Genomic DNA, 22,437 nt, shown 5'->3' with positions numbered 1-22,437 from the left:
AGTTGAGAAAAATGCATTAGTTGTGATGAAAGGGCACCTCTCTCGCGCCGAAGGGTGCCAGTGAAGTGTCTCTGAGATCTGGCACATAGATATTAACACGGCGTCTCTGTCTAGTTTTTGATCCCAGCCCTGTGCGATGCTGAAAGGCAGCACACTCCCTGGAGCATAACTGTTTCTAGAGTCAAGAGAGACAAGGTGGGTGAAGCATCAGAGGGCGTCGCTGTGTTAGTTTGGATCTCTAAAGCGGCAAAGAGTCCTGGGGTACCATATAGACTAACAGACGTATTGGAGCATAAGCTTTCATCTTTTGCTGGATCAGCTTTACCTCACTCACCTTGTCTCTCTAATACTCTGGGACCAACCTGGCTACAACAACACTGCAAGAAACAATGGATGATATCTAAAGTCAACATCAGTTGGTGTGTGCAGGTGCAGCAGAAAGGTTTGAACTTTTCTCCATGCCTCAAGCAATGGATTGCTGTGCATTTGAAATAAGGATAGATACTGACCTAAGGAGTGTTAATACTTACCTGCTGGGCTTGCTATGACTTTGTTCATGTTTCTGTGATGGCAGAGCGTTCTATTTACAGCTGCTATGCAACTGCAAATAACAGATTATGATCCAAGCTAAAATAATGAACTGTCATTAATTCCCCTCAAATCATTTTTGTATATATATGTAACATGCTTGAAAATCAGACCATACTGGTGACTGAGTCAGCTTTTCTACAACCGGTAATAACATGCTCAACTAACTATACTAAATGTTATCCCTGAAGTTGCTCTGCAGATCCCCTTTGCAGTATAGCATAAATGGCAGTTTAGAGTGCAGCTCTCCAGACTGAGCCGTGCAAGACCACACGCCTCTCACAAATGGTGGCGTAAATACCCAGCCATCCCTAGCTCATGAAGTTGGTATTTTATTGCACTAAGGATGCACTGCGTACATGCATATATTTTGTTTGCCCATATAGTGATACTAGTGTTCTGGTTAAATCCGCATTGAAAACACACGTGTTGGGGTGGGGATGAAGCTGGTTGCCTCTGCATTATGTACTTTCATCAGCCAGAATGCTCCTTTCATCAACTTGTTAGTTTCACAAGTTGGGTGCATTTGCATAACTTGGAAAGTCATAAGTTAGTGGTGTGTGGTCGTTTCTAATAAATGGTCATGGGTTGCTCTAAGCTTCATATGTTAATTTATCTTTTGTATTAGCGTGTTCAGTATCTTGTTTAAAATATGGGATTTCAGTCCTACGCACATAGCAGTGGTTACTGCTCATTGTAATTATCTTATATCACATAATAGCTTTTCAGAGGCCTTTGAAAAATGACTTGTGGTCTTGGGCTAGTTGCTAGTGAGCAGATATCCACATCACAGTGATGATAGCACCACTGGAGCTAATCTCCAATGGTTAGTGTCCCTGGCAACGAAGGCGAGCACTGCCCGGTCATGGGGACTGAACTATACCATAGGGCATTTCACATATGCTCTAAAATTAACCTGCACATAAATTAGCTAGTTTAAAATATGCCCCCTTCGCGAAGAGTTAAACAGACATCGTGCCAATATACTGAGTATACAAACCCGAGAGAGGTGCAGTTCATGCTCTGCAAGTCTCTCCTTTACAGCAGGGCAGTGATTAGCGGTAGTAACTGACGTGACCTAATTTGCAGCTAAAATGCTTGCCTTCTCCTGTGCTGAAGTCTAAACGTGAACAAGTCTCAACATGATCTGCACGTCTCTGAACCATTGTGCCCATAACACAGAGAACTGTCCGTGGCACTACGCCACGAGGGGGCGAGGGGAAAGCGGTGTCGGGGGCGGTTACAGAAATGTGGGTGCTTTGACAGAAGTAGAGGAGGAAAAAACGTTCTTATTTCTCTGCTGTCTTGACAATTGCTTTTCTCTCTTTCTTGTCTGTCCTTCCCTTTGCATCCATCCTTCCTTTTTTTTTTTTTCTTCTTTTTTTTTTCCTTCTAGTGAGGAAATTTTATCTTTACTTGTTAATCGTGTCTATAGCAAAGCAGTCACTGAAGCAAGGAAAATTACTGTGTGATCTGCTTCTTGCACTCCAGCTACGTGCTCTTCTGTACTCTGCATCTCATAGAAAGAGAGAGGAGCGCTGACCCTTACTGCTGCTGCACTGGTAATGTCAAACTTCTTCCTTTCAGTGCAATGCAATTCAGGCATGAATCCATTGCATCTTCACCATTCAATTCTTGGCTGTCTGAAATGCACCAGATTAATGTTGGACTGAAGTCAGAAAAACGGTATTTGTAAAGTGTCTGGGGTATAACCAGAGCCAGTGGAAAACTGGAGCGGGGATGGAAAATGCAGAGCAGCAGTTTTATGGTCTATTGTTTTTTTTAAATCTCGTCTTTTTTTAAACTGCTCCCAATGTAAATGGATACATTTTGCCAATCCCAGTTAATGAGGCAATTACCTGTCTTCAGTGGAACATATACCATCAACACACTTGTGACCCTGACCTTTGGCCTGTTCACCTCAATGAAGTGTGAACTTAATTTGGGCCATCCACATGCCAACATCTATTAAAATGGATAAATAAACGTGCAGCTGTGCCTTGCCTGTGGGAGATAAAAAAGATCTTACAATGAACAATTGATTAGGAGAGCTGGAGCTTGCAAGGTCCGTCTGATGTTTTGCATCTACACACAACAGTCATGCCATGTAATCTACAAGCACTGGTCATAGTGTGTTGCAACACCTGGGGTGAAGTCTTCAGGTCAGGTCTACCTGACCTAGCCCAATCAACAATGGAAGCCACATGTGTCATTACCCCACCAGCTTATCTGGTTCTCCAAACTACATCCCACAATGCCATACCTCATGTTTAGAAAGCCCCGGGGCATTATGGGGTAGGCACTCCAGGAGTTGTAGAATGCACCAGTAGGCCTGTGAGTGAGATGACCATCCGTTTCATGTAACCCCCTGAAAGCACTTTCCTCCTTTGGTGCCCACATTCCTGGGATTAGGCAGTCTTTAAAAACACTGGGGCAAATTCTTTGCAGGTAAAACTCAAGTGACCAGTTTGGGTGTCACCTCAGTCACTCTCTCCAGGATGGGAAGTCTGCATACTTGTTCCATATGTAATTCTCCTGCCCCACTACTTGGCTCCTCCCAGTCAGTATACTCAGTTTATCCCCCCTCCGGGAGGAAGGGCAGTACTGTTATCCCCATTGCTATAGATGAGGAACTTCCCTGTGGTCACACTAGGAGTGTGTGGCAGAGCAGGGGATTGAAGCTGGGTCTCCTGAGTCCCAGGTTAGCACCTCAGCCACTGAACCAGCCTTCGCCTCCTAGAGCCCTCACTTGACTTGGCTGCTGAGTGTAACTACAGCCACCGTTACCTCTTGTTGCTGCTTTACTGAGCTAACACATTCACCCTAAAGTGGGTAGAGGGATTGGGGAGGATTAGAAAATTCCCTGCAAATTTAAGTTGTTTTTCCAGCAATTTCCCACTGACTCTGGCTATGTCCTGTGACTGCATGTGTGGTACATTGTGTGATATCTGACTCTGCTCGTGTGTGGGTGTTGTGTTTTTACATGTTATCTCATAGGGCAGGATGGAGCTGCTGGGCTATTTTAGAAAGAATCAATAGAAATGCTGCCTAGCTCCTGTTTGCCAGTTTGCTGGGTCACTCTGCTTGTGGGTTAGTGTACAGCAGAGGCAGATGCTGTTGTGAAAAGGAGCTTTCTGTTCTCTCCTATGGGTACCGAGAAGAAAAATAATGAAGAGACTCTTCTGTGAGGAGGCTGCTCAGAACAGCCCTCACCTGTTGTTGGGAGCAACAGCAATTTCTCTCCTTTGAATGTGTGCTGGAAGGCAGTTGTGCAAGGCACCCACGGCAGTTGGTTATTCCAGTTTAACTGAGTTTATCTTCTGACCTTCGATGTGGAAAGCAGCTGACAACTGTGTGGCCTGTACGTGTCCACGGCACTCCGTTCCCTGCATCCTGCCGATGGTGCGCTCAGCTGCTAGTCAAATAATGGACATTTCTGTGCCACGCTCTGTTCCTGGTGTTTTTCTGTTAAGGAATCTATTTTACTCACTGCAGCAATGTTGTGGCTGCTGCTGGCTGCATGGCACCAAGGGCTGAGGAGATGATATTCCTAGTGAGTAACATATGGTGTGGACTAGAAACACGCTGGATGCTGCAGTACTCCTAGAGAAATAATCAAATACATGTAGATTTAGACTGGGGCTTCCAAAGAAGTGTCTGGGAGTCACTGTGGATAGTTCTCTGAAAACATCAGCTCAGTGTGCAGCGGTAGTCAACAAAGTGAACAGAATGATGGGAATCATTAAGAAAGGAATAGATAATAAGACAGAAAATATCATATTCCCTCTATATAGATCCACGGTACGCCCACACCTTGAATACTGCATGCAGATGTGGTCACCCCATCTCAACAAAGGTATACTGGAACTGGAAAAGGTTCAGGAATGGGAATCAACAGAAATGATTAAGGATATGGAACAGCTTCCGTATGAGGAGAGATTAAATAGACTGGGACCGTTCAGTTTAGAAAACAGACAGCTAAGCGGGGGATATGACAGAGGTCTGTAAAATCATGACTGGTGTGGAGAAAGTGAATAGAAAATGTTATTTACCCCTTCACTTAACACAAGAACTAGGGGTCACCCAATGAAATTAATTAGCAGCAGATTTAAAACAAACAGAAGGAAGTATTTCTTCACACAACGCACAGTCAACCTCCGGAACTCGTTGCCAGAGGATGTTATGAAAGCCAAGACTATAAGAGAGTTCAGAAAAGAACTAGATCAGTTCATGGAGGATAGGTCCATCAATGGCTATTAGCCAGGATTGGCAGGGACACAACTCCATGCTGTGGGTGTCCCTAGCCTCTGACTGCCAGAAGCTGGGAATGGGCAACGGGATGGATCACTTAATGATTCCCTGTCTGTTCATTCCCTCTGGGGCACCTGGCACCAGCCACTGTTGGTAGACAGGAGACTGGGCTGGATGGGCTATTGGTCTGACCCAGTGTGGCCGTTCTTATGTCTCTTTGGGAGTTAGGCTACCTGAGCATTAACGCCTTGATCCCACAGAAGCTTACACGCAAGCAGGCCTGTCACAGTCCGGTCCAAAATGTCTCTCCCTATGCGGCTGGTGAAGAAGCACCCTTGGTAACGTGGCGATCATGCTGCTTCAGTGTTCAGGGGCGAGAGTATCCTGCACTCCCCAGGCTGACACCTCAGGCTTGGAGCGATGAGAAGGGAGCAGTAGGTGTAGTGTATGTTAGCCTTACCCCTCTGAAACCTGCCTCCAAACCCAAAGGAGGTGGGTTTCAGATGTGTTTGGAGGCTTCCACTGGTCCCTTCGTGTGAGGAGTAAGCTGCTGCGTGGGGGGGTCTATGGATCCTGCCAGGTGCTCCTGGGGAGTCAGCAGAGATGGTAGGCTGGATTTCCAGAGGTGCCAAAGGGGCTAGGCGTCCAAACGCCACAGATGGCCAGTGGGATTGGATGTCCAAATCCCCAAGACTTCTCTAAACCCCCCAACGTTAATGTTTAACACAGGCAAGCCCCCCGGAACCCTGAGGGGGTCTCTCACCCCTGCAGTAAGCCCGGTGCCCAGAGCCTTACCCTCTCCCAGAGGCGCTGCCATCTCGGAGCTCTAGAGCACGTCTACACTGCACAGCTCTTGTGTTTCCAAGCCTGCACTTGAGCCACCGCACTGCATTGCAGAGCTGCATTTACAGTTGCTAGACCCAGGTCTCTCAGTTGTGCAGCCCTTCTGACTCAGGTCTGCAGCTTGAGCTGTGTCCAAGCTGCAAAAGCACAGGGCTTGGACCCAAATCACAGCAGTCCTCGGGCACTGACGCCCCTGCCCCTCCCCAGCAGGGTTCTAGGACTTGGGTCTTGAGTGCTTGCTGACCCGAGTCAGACTGATTGGTGTGTGGACGGAAGTCGGGGCCTGGGCTCAAACCTGAGTCAGAACCTGGGCATAGTGTCTAGTGTAGACGTACCCCAGAAGGGGGTTCTGTGCAGAAACTTGAACCTGGATGTACATATGCTTCCTACTTTCAGTAGACATCAGAAGACATCAGACATCAGAATTATGCCTCAGTTCGCTTCCCACAGGGGGGGGTTGCTGGTTCCTTCCCAGGGTCTGATGGCTCTGCATACTTTCAGTGCCGCTGCTGGCCGGTGTCACGGGCAGTCGGCATCTCCTGGCTTAGAAGAGGTTTTTCTAAACAAAATGAAGCCTCCTGTTGCTTTCCTCCGAAGGCTCCCGCCAGGCTGGCAGTTGGCAACAGCCTTCGGAGCCTGTGGGACAGAGGCTGGCCTCCCTGCCCTTGGGCCCCTCCAGGAGCTTCAGATCACAGCTTGCCTCTGAGATGTTCAGAGCAGGTCACTCCAGTTTCTCCAGCAGAGCTGCTCCCTTGGAACGCTACCGGGCTGAGTCTAGTCTGACTACGCTCTCCTCTCCGAGCTAGATAGGCTTCCAACCTGCCGCTGAGCAGGGAAGAGGAGTTTTCTGGGGACTCCTTTCCTTCCCTCTGCTGTGACAGGGATGGCAGAGTTGCCCACATTAATTACAGGGTGCTCTTCTTCCTGAAGTGACAAAGAAGCGAAGGTGTTCTCTGGACATCTACAGGGCCCTTAGGGTCTATCTACACTTGCCCCTTCCTCAGCGAGAGCTTACTGCTGCTCCTGTGTTAGTGGTCTCCATGTAGAAGGTAGAGCCTCAACGGTTGTGGTAGACTAATGCACATGGTCCAGTTGGGCCATATTTCCTTCCCAGTAAAAGCGCCAGGTTCTCTTCTGGCATGGTGTCTCCAGCCTAGTGCCTGCACAGGAGGCATGTGTGTTGCTGTGGAAGTTAGCTATTTGGCAGGCCCCACAGGATTAGCATTCCAGCCTCCACAGGTGAGACAAATGGCTACAGATCCTTCAGTGCAGTCTCTATAAGCCACAGCTAGATCAAGTGTCAAGCGGTTTGTCTGGGGGTAGCTGAGTCACAGAAGCAAAAGGGATTTCTTCTCTAACTCTTCTGTTTGTGGCCTCAGTCCCCACCATGTGAATGACCACTCTACCGTCTGAGGGATTCTCTTGGTACAGATTTGCCTCTCTCGTGTTAATTGACAGGCCATTAACACGGACAGCACTTCTTATTCAGTTTGGCTGGGCAAGTTCTAAGTCCTAGGGTGATGAAGAAGGGGAAGTCTTTATTTGCATAAGGCTGCCAGCTTTCTGCCCTGTATAGGAAGGGTTACCACCTGCCTGGCTGTGAATCTGCCTTGTGTGCTGCTGAGACCCGCTGGGATGGTCCGTTCACTCATGCAGGGAAAAGGGGAAAGACAATCCCCTTGAGGTTTGCATGGTGACACATTCTGCACGGGTGTTCACTGCCTGTCGTTCTTCGGACCTGAAGGGGTTTGCATACCCAGAGGACAGGCAAATAAATAAGCAAAAATGGTAACGTTAGCAAGAGTGCCATCTGTTTGCCACCTGCTGAAACGTCAGAAGTAATGGACCGTGCTACGGCTGGAAGCGAGATCTCAGTGGGGCTAACGGAGCCCCACACAGACACGTTGCAAACACACCGTGCGTGGAAGCTAGCTACACAGCAGCACCTGGCTGAGCCCAGGGCACAGTAGCATTCCCCTGGGGGGAGGTTTCTTTTGCCAGGAGGAAGAGGATATTATTTATTCATTTAGTACAGATTCAGGGCCCAGCTTTGGTAGCCTTTGTTACACTGAATGGTACCATTGAAGCCAACGAGAGCACTCCTAGAGCAAGGGGATACTAAACCAGAGAAAGGGTATTAGAATCTGGCCCTGTTTTTTTTATTATTATTCTGCTTTTACCAAGCCTCGTCCCACCACCATCACCAAAAATAAATCAGGAGAGAGAGTACAAAACTCAGTGAATTTCCTACTTCTGTATTTTTCCTTTTGAAAGCGTTGGGATTAGTTTGAGGCTAAACCCTTCAGCAGCTCATGGGATACTGGGAAATTTAAATCTGTTACTTCAGCCCTGACGGTGCTTCTAAATTGTCACCAGTTAAGAAACGCACAGCCCTTTTTAACAACAAATAAACAAAAAACCTCTGTGTACTCCTTCCTGTTCTGATCGCAGCTGTATCGCCCTGGCTGTGTCCTTGCTGGGGCAGGGGTTCAGAAGCTTTTCCATAGCAGGGATCGTGTCTTGGGAACAGCTTCCCCTCCCATTGATGCTCACACAGCCCCCCTTCCATTCGCAGTCATACAACGTCCTTGTGGCAAGTACAGCAGTTGCCTATGGGAGGGACCCATCCCACCAGGAAAGGGCTGGGTAGATTTTAGCCACTGGAAACGAGGACCCAGCACCATGTGCCTAGAGAACTCTCCATGGACCATGTATAAGTGCATTTTAGCCTTCTAGGGCTCTGTGGATCACAGCCTGCGCGTGCTGCCGCAAGGACCCCTGCAGTCCTCCAAGCTGCAGCAAAGCCAAGGGCTGTGTCTGAGTTGGAGGAGTCTGGCTGTAATAACAGTCTCATCAGAGAAACCGCCACTGCCTCTAGGGTCCACAGACCCGTCTGAATCGACATGGAGAGGGTCTAGGCATAAAGCATAGACGGAAAACACCAAATGGATTAAATGCTTGTTGTCTGTGTCCTGGGCATGGATGTGCTTGTCCAGCTGAGCAGATGGCAGTTCAAGCTTGCAGTGGTGAGGGTGGTCTGACCCGGTTGAGAACTTCTGTGTCCCAGCCAGGCAGCAATCTCTGTTTTCAGTTCAATCAACAGCTTGTTTCCTAAACCCTTACTCTGGAGAGTGACTTAAAAAACACCCTGAGTTGATAAGGGTCCTAAATCTAACTCAAAAGGCCTCGAACTGGACTGCCATGTAAGAGTTGCAGGAAGTTGGAGGTTGGTGGTTGAAGTTGCTCCTAAAAATAAAGGCTTAGGGAGCATAAATCCGAGTGAGAGGCCTTCTTCACCTAGTTCATTACTGGAACAGTGAAGAAAGTGTAGGAAAAATGGAGTTCTCCATCTATGACATAACCATCAGAAACAGCTTGAGCAATGATAAGCTGGCCCCCGAGATGGGAGTGGTTTTTAGGCATTTTATCCTGCAGCGATCCTAAGCAACTCCTTGCACAGCACTGGAGTGACAGCCTCCTGGCAAATACACAGCCCTCTGAACTGGTGTCTGACTCTCACCTGGCCAGGCAGTCCCTCTTTAAGAGGATGTCTGCGTCTGTGGCTAGAGCTCAGCCCTTCCATTTATTTGGATTCCATTTCCTATTTGTATCTGATTTGTTTTTAATCTCTAAATTAGATTACAGAAGTACCTCACTGCTGCTAAATGCACTTCTCTACCCTTCCCCTACCCCATCCCACCCTCCACGCTCAGTTCACTTTCTGTTGCTCAAGGATCGGCAGAACCACTTTTGCATGGTTGGGGTCTCCCTGTTAGGCCTTGTCTTCGTGAGAAAATTGCATTTAACTAACCTGGCTTAGAAACAAACTTTGTGAAATCAGTGAAACCGGCAGCTGGTATTTCAGGTTCAGGAAGCCTCCCGTTGACTTAGCTTGAGTTGGCTCCTCAGCGAAGTTGATGGTAACGGCTCCCACGGCAGTCACGCAAGCCAGTGCTCGCCGTTGACTTTAGGGGGAGCTCAGAGAGGCCAATGCTTGTGAAAAACCCAGGCCTGTACCTGTGTAACTGTCCTTCAGTTTTGCACGACTAAAGTAGCTGCAGGATTTAGTGAATGAAACATGGTTCCTAAGAGCCAGATCCATTATCCCGTTTGGATTAATGATTTACCGGGCAGATTATTTATTAGCCAAGCAGAGGGGCCAATCGGAGAGTAAACTGGGAACCTTTAAGCTTCCGTTCCTTGTTCCTCAGCACAGGCTCAACCTGCGTTCCAGACGTGCTGCTCTGTGGTTGATGCTTGCTGCCCTGTAGATGGAGGTAAATGACTTTCAGCAAAGCTGCAGATGCCTTTAGCTTTGCGGTAATAGCCAAGTGCACGGGGGAATTCACTGGAACCCAGGAGAGAAGGGGGTGGGGTGTGGCCACTGTCTGGACCTCCTTGACTGATAGTATTCTAAGGGTCCAAGGCTCTTTCCAGAATGGCAAAACTTTCAGTCATCTTCAGGGGTGGGTCACTTCTGCCGCCCATTGCTCCTTTTGCCTGTTCCCCTTACAGGTTTTGGGCTCCAAGCCAGTGGTGCAGGATCAGGCCCTTTATGAGGAACAACAAACCTTAGCCTCAAACAGGGGATATGTAAGAATGGTGCATAATAGTTTCAAAAGTGTCTAAGTGACTTAGGAACCAAGTCCCAGTTTCTGAGTCACTTTTGTTCTTGTGGAAGTGATGCTTGTGTGTGTAGCCAAGCAGTCGTCTCCCCAGACTCTGAGATGGATGGAGGTAACGTGTGGGGCAGCGCCAGAGGCTCCCACCCCAGCTGGTGTCCAGGTTTAGACCCCAGCTGAAGGAGCTGTCTGCTGTATTGTACAGGCTTTTGCCAGGTGCGAATTGCCATCGTGCCAAGCGCTGGTGGTATTCTCCTGACGGTGCCCCTGAGCGGCACTGTCAGGAGATACTTTGCTGGTCCCCTCGATAGGGTGTGCTTGCTAAGGCCAGCTCTACGCTACCGACTCCTGCCAGCACACATCCATTGGTCAGGGATGTGAAGGGGAGTGATCCCTGGCCAGCAGAAGCCCCATGTGCAGACACAGTTATACCGGCAAACCAGCATAGCTTGTTTGGCTTTTGCCATAACCAGTACAAAAGTAGCTTTGCCGGTATAGCTGTCTCCACGCTAGGGGCACTTGGCCAGCACAGCATACCGGTATTCCTAGGCTGGCAGCACGCTCCTTGTGTAAACCCGGCCTGTCAGCCCCACGTCACACAGCACTTACGAATGTGCTGACCCCTCCCATCCCTCTCCAGCAGAGCACTTCGCTTTACGCGCATGGCTCACTCTCATCAAGCCCATGTGTGTGCTCAGAGGTAGCACGTGAATAAGTGCTTGGCTGAGTTGGCTTTGGGGATGTGCCCAGGGTCCCATAGGGCAGAGCCAGGAGAGAACCCAGTGTCTTCACCACAAAGCCATCCTTCCTCTCACCCCCTTTGGTCACCCAGTCTTCACCAGAGGGCAGAAGCACCTCCAAGGCCTGGGGAGAGGTTTCACACCCTAGTAGCTATCTAGGTAGGTTGTTCTTTCATGTGCTTCTAGAACCACTAGCCTTTTCCCAAGACACCTCCTCCCACTCAAACCAAGAGGAGCTTTTCTGAGATTCTGCCCAAACTTCTCCCCTGAGGAGGGTTTTTAGCACAAGCTGCACCTCAGAAAGGAAGGTCACTTGTTTAATTTGAGATACCACAAGATACCTCTGCTGGGTGACATTCTGTACATGAAGGCAGTGTCCGGTGCAGAGCTAGGGAGATTTCATAGATCACCTTCCCTCTAATACCCACACAAGGTTGATGGGGTTCACCTATGCGATGGGATGGTGTAGAGAGTGAAGTGGGGATGACCTGTGCTTCTAGGAGCTCATGTATCAGTAACTGGTAGGACGAATGGAGTGTTGTCCAACTCTGGTTATTCTGTTGTCTACCATTTCAGCTTTCCCTCATGTCTGTGAACTGCTACACTTAGATTCAGCTGCCCAGAAAATACAGTATTTGGGCAAAGAAGTTTTGGGGCATCAGTGTCCAGCTCCATAGATGGATTGTAGCGCTAGTCATATTCCATCAACCACGCTGTGAGGGCTCAGGGGGACTTTGACTCTGTTGGTGGCGCTGGAGGTCCAGTGTGACGCTTTGGTAACAGGTAAGAAATGGACAGTGTATACTAACCGCCTTAAGGTGCTTAATTGTTTTTATTTGTTTTAAATTAGGATGGAGAAGAAACCTTTAATCGTGCTAAACTTCTGAACGTAGGCTTTGAAGAAGCTTTGAAAGAATATGACTATGATTGCTTTGTATTTAGTGATGTAGACCTAATTCCAATGGACGACAGGAACATCTACAAGTGTTACAGCCAGCCACGGCACCTTTCTGTATCGATGGATAAGTTTGGATTTCGGTGAGCGCTCTTTTCAATGGACCGTTTGTTACTCATCTGTATTTTAGCCTTCCATGCCTGTGGCAGAGTGGCACCATCTCCAGTATAAACCTCATATTGAAGGCCTGGAAAAATCACTCCTGGCTGCAATTTGTCACGGTGTAGGTGGAACAAAAGGTTTGTCTGCAGGAGAGATTAGGTAACTGTTCTTAAAAGTTTTCAAATATCAGTCACAGGAGTAGAAAAAATAGAAGGTGATCTTTTTCAGATTTTTTTGTACTCATCCGGTAGCTGCTGATCTTATCCCGTATCAATTAAAGCAACCAGTAAACACCAGTCTGCCTCCATTTAAGGCAGTGGGATTGCTCCTGCCTAAGTCCCGGGTGAATTTGGCCCTCTGTATTTAGCATTGTGGTAGCAAAGTTTGTCAGGATTTCTGGGCCAGGAGGTTTTCCAGAATGGCTACCCCTGGGATATTGGAAAATCTCAGTAACACTCTGCTGTGAGGAGAGTGTGTTCGTCGCAGGCCAACAGTCACCATGCCTGCTCTTGGGGACAAGGATCTGATCATCTTGGCCATATCAGCTTATTCATCATGACCTGTGTGGCAGGGAAGCCCTGTGGATATTTGCACCTAGAAATGGCTGCATGGTAGAATTTTCAGGCGTTAACATATGGGCTGAGGCGTTGTGGTTATGGTGGGTGAGATCAGGGAAGACGGCACCAAAAAAGAAACGCTAAATTTGTCTGTGCTCCACCTAATGCATGAACACACACACACCCAGCCCTGCTAGTCATTCCAGTGACAGCCCCCATCCCCTCCCCTCCCCAGTCCAGTCCTGCTAGTCATTCCAGGGATATGCCTCTTCCTAGCCACCATCACCCCGGCTGTCTGCTTATTCGCCCTGCAGGGAGAATGTGCCTTTTAGCAGACCTTGTTAGGAAACGGGCAAAGTCTCGTTTTTAAATACTGCCCTTGGAAGCCTGTTCTAAACTTGGTTATAACAAGCCCATTTGGAGCCCTGCCCCTGGGCCCTAGAGGACATTGCTTTTGACTGGGCTACGCTGTACAAACGCTGCCAATATACCCTTCATGGGCTCTTGCACCTTTTCTCCAGATCCATAGGAGTGAGCCAGGCTACTCAGCCACTGACTGCTCCCTGGAGCAGGGGGGATAGGGCCGTGACCCCCCACAGCCTGACTCACTGGCCAGGGTGGTCGAGTGAGGGCTAGGCATGGGGTAGTAACTTACTGCTGATCCAGGCCAGCATCATCACTAGCCCTACCCTGGGAGACCAAGCAGAAGCTGGGAGTCACAGTGTCTGTGGGAGTAGGTCGAGCGGTGCCGTGTATGCACCCCTTTGCTCAGGGCTGTGTCTGATGGCACCGTCTGGCCCTGGCTTCTCAGTAACAAGCCTGGTGCACTAACAAAGCTCTTTTTCCCCCTTGCAGTTTACCCTACAATCAGTATTTCGGAGGTGTGTCTGCTTTAAGCAAGGAGCAATTCATAAAAATCAATGGATTTCCTAATAATTACTGGGGCTGGGGTGGCGAAGATGACGACATTTATAACAGGTAAGACCCAAGCTGGAACGTGCTTGGCCAGATTTCCTGCCACTGTTGCTGTGCAGCTAGAAGCCTCTGCTAGCCTTGGCCCTCAGCGCTGTTCTCCCTGTCTGTGTGGGACTTATGACCCCCTCGAGCAATGCTTAAAGCCGCTGGCTTTCGCCGGCGCTGTCTGCAGCCCAGCATGCTAGAGCTTTCCCTCTTCTCTCACTCTGTGGGCAGGGCCTCGCCAGAGGTGCATTGGAGTGGCCAGAGAGGAGTGAGGAGTGTGTCTGCTGTAAATAGCACTTCCAGCGGAAGAGCTCTTCAGGAATCCTCCTGGGGAGACGCTAGCTGGGAGCATCCGTCCATTCCAGCTCCCGTGTCCTATGGTTGGGGTGGGTTGAGGGGCTGCACAGAGCTCCTTGCTGGCTAGGGCTGTGTTTGCTGCCCACCACAGCCATTAGGGCTCTTCGCCATCTCTGCCCCTGCAGCACAGCCCTCGTAGGGAAGTGGAGGTGGTGATGGAGTCTCCCCTCTGGCGCAGGGTTCTGATTTCACAGCAAGTCGGAGAAGGTGAGCTGGGAGCTGGAGCTGCCCTTCATGCACACACCCAGATAGCCGCGCTGACGGTGCCCGTGTTCATTTCCCCTCCTCATCCAGAGGAACTGTCACGGTGCAGGCTGATACAAATGCAGAGCTCCAACCTGGTGCTGTGTGGGTCTGCAGCCAAGGGAGGCCCTGGAGCACGGGGCGCCCTGCTCGCTGTTTGTGCTGGCTCCCAGCCAAAGCAAGCTGGGGCAGGGAGGAGCAGCCAGCACCCAGTGGCAGAGGGGTGCTCTGAGCTCTCTGAGCAGTTTGCTGGTGGTGCTGATCTCGGTGTGAGGCCTGAGAGAGGCCAGGGCCATGGGTTCAGCAGCAGCAAGATTCCTTCTGTCTTCCAGAATCGGTTTTCTCCTCACTTGCTATGTTCGGTGATTCCTACCCAGCACTGGGGACAGGGGAGCTGGGAAGGCCAGGCTTCCTGCAGAGAGGCACCTCAATCCAACCCCCAAGTCACTCGGTCAGGAAACTCTCTACAGCTCAAGGTGGGGTGGGGAGAAGAGCTGCAGGGCACTGGCTTGGGGGGTCTGTTCAGCATGCCATGGCAAGTTCTCTGCATGTGGGAGAAGTGAGGAACCTCACCTGCATGATAGGAACACAGTCGATCTGAAACCCGGCCCAGTGTGGAATCTTGCAGTTCCAGTTCACAGGGAACGGTGTCTGTCAGCAAAATGTAAGCAGCTGCAAAATAGTAAAGTGTAAAATAGAACCCTAAAAATTCCAGGAATGAGCGTAAAATACCCTGGAAACCAGCCCAGGGAGCTATTTGCACAGTGCAGCTTGTGCTTATTTTTTACAATTTTTTTCCACGCTGAGAGCAGACCAGTAGGGTTTGGAAATCTCCGGTGTTTTGATTTTTCAGTTCATACATGAAAGGTTTTGCTAATCTCTGTTTAATCTGAAATGTTTCTCTACCCCTTGGCCTTGTAATAGGCTTTTATACTTTCCCTGAGTTTATGAAACAACTTCACACACGTGTTGGCTGAGACATCTGTAAATGTTAGGGTTTACCTGTTTAAAAAAAGCAAAACCAACTTTGCATGATGTCACCTGCTTAAAGGAAAATTATATTCCCTTTGTAAAATGCTCCGACATCTGTGGCTGGAACCTGTTACAGAAGAGCTAGAGAGCATTAGAAAAGGGAGAGGGAGGCAGTGGTATAAAATCTGAAATCATAGAATCATGGAAACATTGGGCCGGAAGGGACCTCAGGAGGTCACCAAATCCAGTCCCTGCACTGAGGCAGGACCAACCCTGAGAGGTGTTTGTCCAGCCTGTTCTTAAACACTTCCAGTGCTGGGGATTCCACCACCTCCCTCTGAAGCCTGTTCCAGAGCTGAACTACCCTGAGAGTTAAAATTTTCTGTAGCTTTTGACTCTATGTAGGAACAGCAAAGAGAACACAGGAAAGGGCCAGCTGACCAGTGTTAGAAAAGCTTGCTCTAGGGTCACATTTCGTGAGTGGCAAGAGCCCTGTCTGGTTTCAGAGTAACAGCCGTGTTAGTCTGTATTCACAAAAAGAAAAGGAGGACTTGTGGCACTTAGAGACTAACCAATTTATCTGAGCATAAATAAATTCATTTGAGCCCTGTCTGTCACATTCAATGGTATCCGAGTAAAGGTGAGCTGCATTTAGGCTACACTGGTAATACTTAGGTTGCCAGAACACTTTACAGCTTGAAAGCACTTTCCCACCATTTTGGTAGGAGCACAGAATATCTTCCACCAGAAGGTGTAAAACTATATCTACGTATTGCACATAGTGTCTAACCACAAAACTTCCCCCAGCCCCCAAGGATGGGCAGAAACAGACCCAGCTTTAGTCCCACGCTCCGATTTCGTAAGATGCAGAGTTAAAGGCTGGAGCACTAGTTCTGGCAGTTTCAAACAATCACAGCACACTCCCGATTATTCGAGCAGCACGGGGGACTCCAATTTTATTCAGGTAATTGGGAGTTTGGATAATGGAAAGGGCATGAGCAGCAGGGAGCCCCTCTGCAGTCACGGCCCCGCTCCCTCCTTCCCATGAGAGCGGGGCTGAGTGGCCGCAAGAATCATTCTTCAGCAGCGTGGCCTCCCCGACAGCCAGGGTCTCTGCTCCGTTCTCCGGATGTGCATTGTTCCCCGCTGGGGACCGAAGATGGGATTCAGATAACGCAATGGCGTTCTGTTCAGATGGCAGTTGGGTTTTGGCAAATCGGGAGCATCCTGTAGGTGTGTGTGTGTACGGAATAGTACGGGTGGAACAGACAAGTGAGAGACTGCTGTGGGAAGGTAATGGAGAGCAGTTAAGGTGGGAAGAAATGGAGACGGGTGGATCCTATGGGGTGCTGAGCATCCCCAACTTCCTCTGGAGTCTGTGGGAGCTGACAGCACTTGGCACCCTACAGGATTGAACCCGTAGGCGTTAGCCGGGTGTAGGAGTTCAGAATAGGAGGCCAGAGGGTAAGAGCAGAGTTCCAGTACTGACCGCCTGGGGCAGTTCTGCAGAGATGCTGTTGCACCATCTGGACGGGGAGTAGTTTTGACAGCTAAGAAGGCAGTTGTCAGTGGGTGGCCCAAACTAAAGAATAGTGTGGCTGCCGACCCTGCTAAATGGCATTTAAGGACCCCCCCCACACACACACACACACCACAATTTAACTTTCTTCTGCAAGGAGAGAGACGGTATCATTAACCCCATACTGCAAATTCGTCTTCTGCGCGAATCTAGCAGGCAGTACTGCAGCTTGGTTCAAACCTTTCCGCTTTCTCATGGCGTTGCCTGATCAGCGGGATTGCAAATGGCAGAGTTGGAAGTGACCTGGGCCGTTGCTTTGGCTCAGGAAGCTTTACCATTGGATCAGCAGAGCTGTGCGGACGATGGAGTTTTTCAGTTCACTGCCAGTTCCAAAAAACTGGGGGAAAAAATTGTTTTGGGTCAACCCAAAACCAACATTTTTTGGAATTTTAAGTGAATCAGTCAGAAGACCTTGTATTGGGTCACACAAAGTGTTTAATTTCAAACAAGGAGAGGGAGGGAATATCTTTTATTGGATCAGCTTCTGTTGGGGGGAGACAAGCCTTCGAGTCACACAGAGCTCCTCTTCAGATCTGGGAAAGGTACTCAGAGGGCACATCTACACAGCAACTAGACACCCGTGGCTGGCCCGTGTCAGCCGACTCAGGCTCGTGGGGCTCAGGCTGCGGGGCTCTTTCATTGCTGGGTAGATTCTGGCCTCGGGCTGGAGCCTGGGCTCAAGGACACTGTGGGGCTTTAGGGTCTCTCTCTCTCACCCAGTGACCATTTATGACATTCATTTTGACATTTCCAGAACTGTTTTTCTTTTTCTCTGACTGAAACAATTGGCACAAATTTGTGAAATGTGTTGGTTGCCCTGAATCTGCATTTTTGGGCCAAAAAAAGAAAGCTTTAGGTAGAAGTGGCTTTAACTGGGTACTCAGGTACTTATTAAGAATAATAGCAGCCTCTTGATTTGTTTACTTTCACAGGCTGGTTTTTAAAGGTATGAGAATATCTCGCCCAGATGCTGTAATTGGGAAGTGCCGAATGATTCGCCATTCAAGAGACCATAAAAATGAACCCAACCCTCAGAGGTGTGTCCATCTCACTTCACCTTCTTGACACGTTAGACATGCTCTCAAGGCTGATAGTTCCGGATTATCCCACTTTCCCCTTACTATGTAGAGGTCTGATCACATAAGTTACTTTACTCAGTGGGCCGAGTGTTCACACAGTTATTGTACCTAACCTGATGGAACGTGCTGGGCTATCCAGATGCAGGATTAACTTTGTACACTTTGATTATTTCAATCCAGGGGTGGCCAAACTTACTGACCCTCCAAGCCGCATATGACATCTTCAGAAATTCGAGTGCCGGGATGCACCTGCCAGCTCGGGGCTTCACCCCTGTGGGAAGGAGAGGGTCTGGGGCTTCAGTCCTACAGAAAGGTCCTGCCAGGGCTCAGGGTTTCAGCCCTGCTCCTGCTGAAGCCCTGAGCCATGGCAGGCGTGCCCAGCGGGGCTGAAGCCCTGAGACCCCTCTCCCCACTGGGCAGAAGCCTCTAGCCCCACCACAGCAGGGCAGAAGCCCCAAGCTTTCCCTCCCCCAGTCTGGTAGGTGGAGAATGGGGTGAGGGGGCATAGGGGACGCTGTGAGCTGCACTTTAATTCTAAAAGAGCTGCATGTGGCTCGCAAGCCATAAAGTTTGGTCACCCCTGTTTTAATCCTTTCTTGTGGCCATTGAGCTGTGATGCGGGTGGGTGCAATATACTGCTTGCAATTCAAAGTCATTACAACGTTAATATTACAATGTTGCATCCTTTTATTTTCACAGGTTTGACAGAATTGCTCACACAAGGGAGACCATGAATTCTGATGGCTTAAATACGCTGTCATACAAGGTAGTGAAAACAGATAAATACCCACTGTATACAAAAATCACAGTGGATGTTGGCTCACCAAAGAAATAGTGTTGAAGAGGCAGATGTGAAGACTTAGAAGCTACCAGGGATATCTGATCCGTAGGATTTTTATATGTACTGTTTTTTACTACAGTCAGAATGAACAAGAAGGCCGCATTCAGCTATGCAAAGTTTTTCCCAGTCTGCTGGACAAGTGAGACTTCTTAATCCCAAACTTGGCTTTACACAACTTTCTAGCTCTACGGTATTTTTGTAAGTTTGGAAACTGTAAATAAGAGTTGTAAATATTTACATTGCCAGAAAACGCTGGATATTATGTATTCGCTGCAGTGCTCCCCACACAAATATTTTATTCAAATGTTATTGTTCACAAACAAATGATGAATCAGCAATTACTACCCGTATTATTTCTTCCATATGTTAAATTAGGTAGACGAGAACACCGCGTTAAATTCTTCGCTGTTGTTACTTTATGAAGGACTGGAAAATGCTGCTAAAATTGTACACGTTTATACTTCGTCTTCGACTTTTTGTTAGTGGAGGCCAGTATCGTTTAGTCTTGTCTCATGTCAACCAAAACAAACACTTTTTTCTTTAATTTTATGCAGAGCAAGTTTTGGAAAAATTGATCTTACAAAATCTGTAACAGCAACAGCTTTTATTACTTCAGAGGAGATTTTAATAAGGCCCCAGCCCTCCAGCGAGCGCTGTATAGACAGGACATTTAGGCTTGGTGGGAGCTGCCCAGGATGGTGTAAATATGATGATTGGTGCAAGAAGTGCTGTCTCCAGGTGACCTGCACGGAAAGATGTCTCTTGCTTGATAGAGCAGTGCCAGATGCATTCTATTTTTAATAAAGGCAAATTGGTTGTAATTATGGGCTGAAACTATAGTCTTTTTAATTAAAATTTACTGACATTTGTTTACTTTCGTAAGAGCTTTTCGCACCATTTAAATACCATATAAATTTCACAAAAACAAAATGCATTTTTCTTACTGTTGTACATAAAACTTGAATTCACTGTTCCTTTTGTTTTGTGATATTTTAAGATGCAGTGAGAGAAATTTGGTTTTTAAAAGAGACGTATGTTAATACCTTGATTAAACTAGGATGTAGCATAATTGTTAAATGAGGCTTAAAAATAGTCTGTTATCACAATGACAGGTTCTTATGGTGCTTCATGATGTGTGAGCCATGGATTAAGTTTGCGCTACGTATTTGTCCATGAAATCTCTTGCGTTCTTTAATGCTTTAATACTGACAGGACAGTAAAGATCAGGCTTACTTTGCTGATCTGAAGCCTATGCTAAAAGTGTGTCTAAGATGTGAGAAAGTGTTCCAGGTCCCTACTCGTTTGTAACTTCCGCAGCCACTGAGGAGTGTACACTTTCTTGTTCACAGCATTTTTAAACTGCAGATAGGCAACAGTGCCATCCTATATACCTTGCCTTTCCGCTTTATGACATGATGAAAACCCCTTCAGCATTATGGCATTTAGAGCAGGTCAGAATTTCACCTCAAAGCATGGACATCTCAGCAGTGTTTGTGAACTTTTTGCCACCTTTCCGCCAGCTCAATCTAAAATGACTTATGCTAATTGGGCCTGATCCAAAACTCTCAGGAGTCAGTGCGAGGGTTAGTAGGAGCTCTGGATCAGGCCTGTGGGGTTACTCCTGCATCTAGGTGTGTTTACCTGGAGAGTAGAAGTGGAGCTTAAGTCCCATTTGTTTTACACAGGGAAGGAAGGGGCTGATCTAAAGATGGGGGGGAGGGCTGTTTTATTTAAATGTGCTTTTTGGCCACTGGCTATGGCTGAAGTCATGGACGGAAGCCCCAGTAACCCCATGGGGTGCCTGGGGGGGGTGCCTGCCCTCAGTCTGATTTGTAAGGGCTTGTCTACCAACACAAGTTAAAGTGAAGCCAGTGTGGACACTCTCTTACCTGTTTGGAACTGGCTCTGTTGGTTTAGTTTACACCTGTACACCTACCAACACAAGCCAAACCTATGTGAGAGTGTCCACACACCAAGGTGCACCAAATCTGTATACAATCACACCTTTAGTTAACCAGGACAGCTCTGGCTTCTGATCAGTACGAGGGAGAACCACTTCTTGGCAGCATTGTTTGGGACTAGGACCTGATCTGCCATTACAGGATCCTCACCTAAGAGCCAGCCTGCAAACACCTGCTCTTGGGTGTAATTGTACTCATGCTAGGAATTGCATTACAAAGTAATTACAAATTACTGATGTCTTGGCAGAGATGCAGTAGCATGTAGCTTAGATCCCTTCCAGAATCTGGGTTAATTTTCTCTCTGCAAAACCCACACACATGCAGCAGCATTGATTAGTAGCCAAACGTGGCCTGGGATTTTCAGAGGAGTCTAAGGAGTGTGGCCCCCAGCTCCCACTGAATGCCAGGGTAGTATGGGAACCAAACTCAGCTGAGGCTCTTTGGAAAATCCCAGAATCTTTGTGCGTCTCTCCCCCCCCCCCCACACACACACCCCATCTGCCCCCTTCTCCTGTCAACTGAAACATCTGAATCTTCAGAGATTTGTTTAATCCTCTAGCTGCCCAACCTTTGCAAAGACACAATATATTGCATTTGATTGTTTTGCCTTACTAATATATGAAGATCAGGAAAATTTCTATAGAAAGCTTTCATATTTTAAATCTCAAAGAATGGAATTAATGTAAGTAGTAACGTTCTGACTGTTAGCATTAGAGATTTCTACAAATGTGCCTTAAAAGGAAAAGGGGAAGGAAACCTTGAACAAACAGAACAGCATGTATCATATCAGACACTTAAGAGTTCCCATGGGCTGCTGATTTACTTTTCCTTTACTAATATTTAAAACGGTAAACTATTTAAGAAAAGTTTTTTAAAAGACAGAATCTTCCCCCCCTTTCTTAATATGTGTAACCCTGTGGTGCTGGGCCAGGATTTCACCAGGGTGAGTTCTCATGCAAAGTACATCTATCTAACTGTGAAATTTCTTCTCAATTTGACCAGTCCATGAAATCCAGCCATTATTCTCTCTAGGATTTTCAGGGACCTTAGCAGTAAACAAATATGTAACTCGGAAATGAATTTTGACTGAATCTTAGTTTGTGGTGGGTCCTATTCAAACGTCGATGGTAACGCTCACTGAAGTGATCATCTGTAAAATGGGCAAAATTTAAAACACATAACCGGATGTAAAACAAATGCAGATACCTAATTTCATCATAACAATTGTTTTTTAGAATACTAAGCATTCTGGTATGTGGCCTTTTATCATGTGGCCTTTGCTCATTTGCTGGACTGTGTAGAGGTTTTCAGAATGTTTTCCATAAATGATTTTGCTTTGCACTTTTATCACTCATATTATTTCCACATGTAAAAGCTGAGGTCCCTATGTTCATGTTCATGTCAAATAAAGTATTTTCAGTCTTTACAGGTAGTGATATTACTTGAAGAAATTTATTTTGTCTGTCTCTTCCATAGCTACTCTGTCCAGTTGCAGGCCACCCCGGGTTTCCAGTTTAAACTCCTCTGCACAGGTTCTACCCCCTTCCTCCTGCCAACGGTAATGGACTGAGTGAGGGATGGGCCTTGCAGCCTTCAGCACCCTATTGTGGGCTCTGTTGGGCCCATAAGCAGGGTCTTCCACTGAGGAGGTTTGGGAGTCAGAATTAGGGTTGTCAAGCGATTAAAAAAAAATTAATCGTGCAATTAAACAATAATAGATACCATTTATTTAAATATTTTGGATATTTTCTACCTTTTCAAATATATTGATTTCAATGACAACACAG

The 22,437-nt window shown here is 47.6% G+C and overlaps 1 protein-coding gene across 3 annotated transcripts in view; it reads left to right on the top strand.

Moving 5' to 3' along the window:
* B4GALT1 (beta-1,4-galactosyltransferase 1) overlaps positions 1 to 22,076 on the top strand; it is a 64,881-nt gene extending 42,805 nt beyond the window's left edge. The window contains exons 3-7 of one of the 3 annotated variants that reach the window (XR_012159188.1): positions 11,895 to 12,082; positions 13,514 to 13,636; positions 17,702 to 17,806; positions 18,548 to 18,887; positions 19,244 to 22,076. Coding sequence is in view for 2 of the 3 variants with exons in the window: in XM_073346034.1 (XP_073202135.1) it covers positions 11,895 to 12,082; positions 13,514 to 13,636; positions 17,702 to 17,806; positions 18,548 to 18,683 (552 nt within the window). In the remaining variant the exon portion in view is untranslated. Of the gene's footprint in view, positions 1 to 11,894; positions 12,083 to 13,513; positions 13,637 to 17,701; positions 17,807 to 18,547 lie in introns of all 3 variants that reach the window. The other 2 variants (XM_073346034.1, XM_073346035.1) reach the window with 2 other exon arrangements.
* The last annotated feature ends 361 nt before the right edge of the window (positions 22,077 to 22,437 follow it).

This window comes from Lepidochelys kempii, chromosome 5 (genome assembly GCF_965140265.1).
Source record: "Lepidochelys kempii isolate rLepKem1 chromosome 5, rLepKem1.hap2, whole genome shotgun sequence".
Lineage (NCBI taxonomy): Eukaryota > Metazoa > Chordata > Testudines > Cheloniidae > Lepidochelys > Lepidochelys kempii.
The sequence above is the reverse complement of the archived record's forward strand: the minus strand, read 5'-3'. Positions and strand labels throughout refer to the sequence as shown.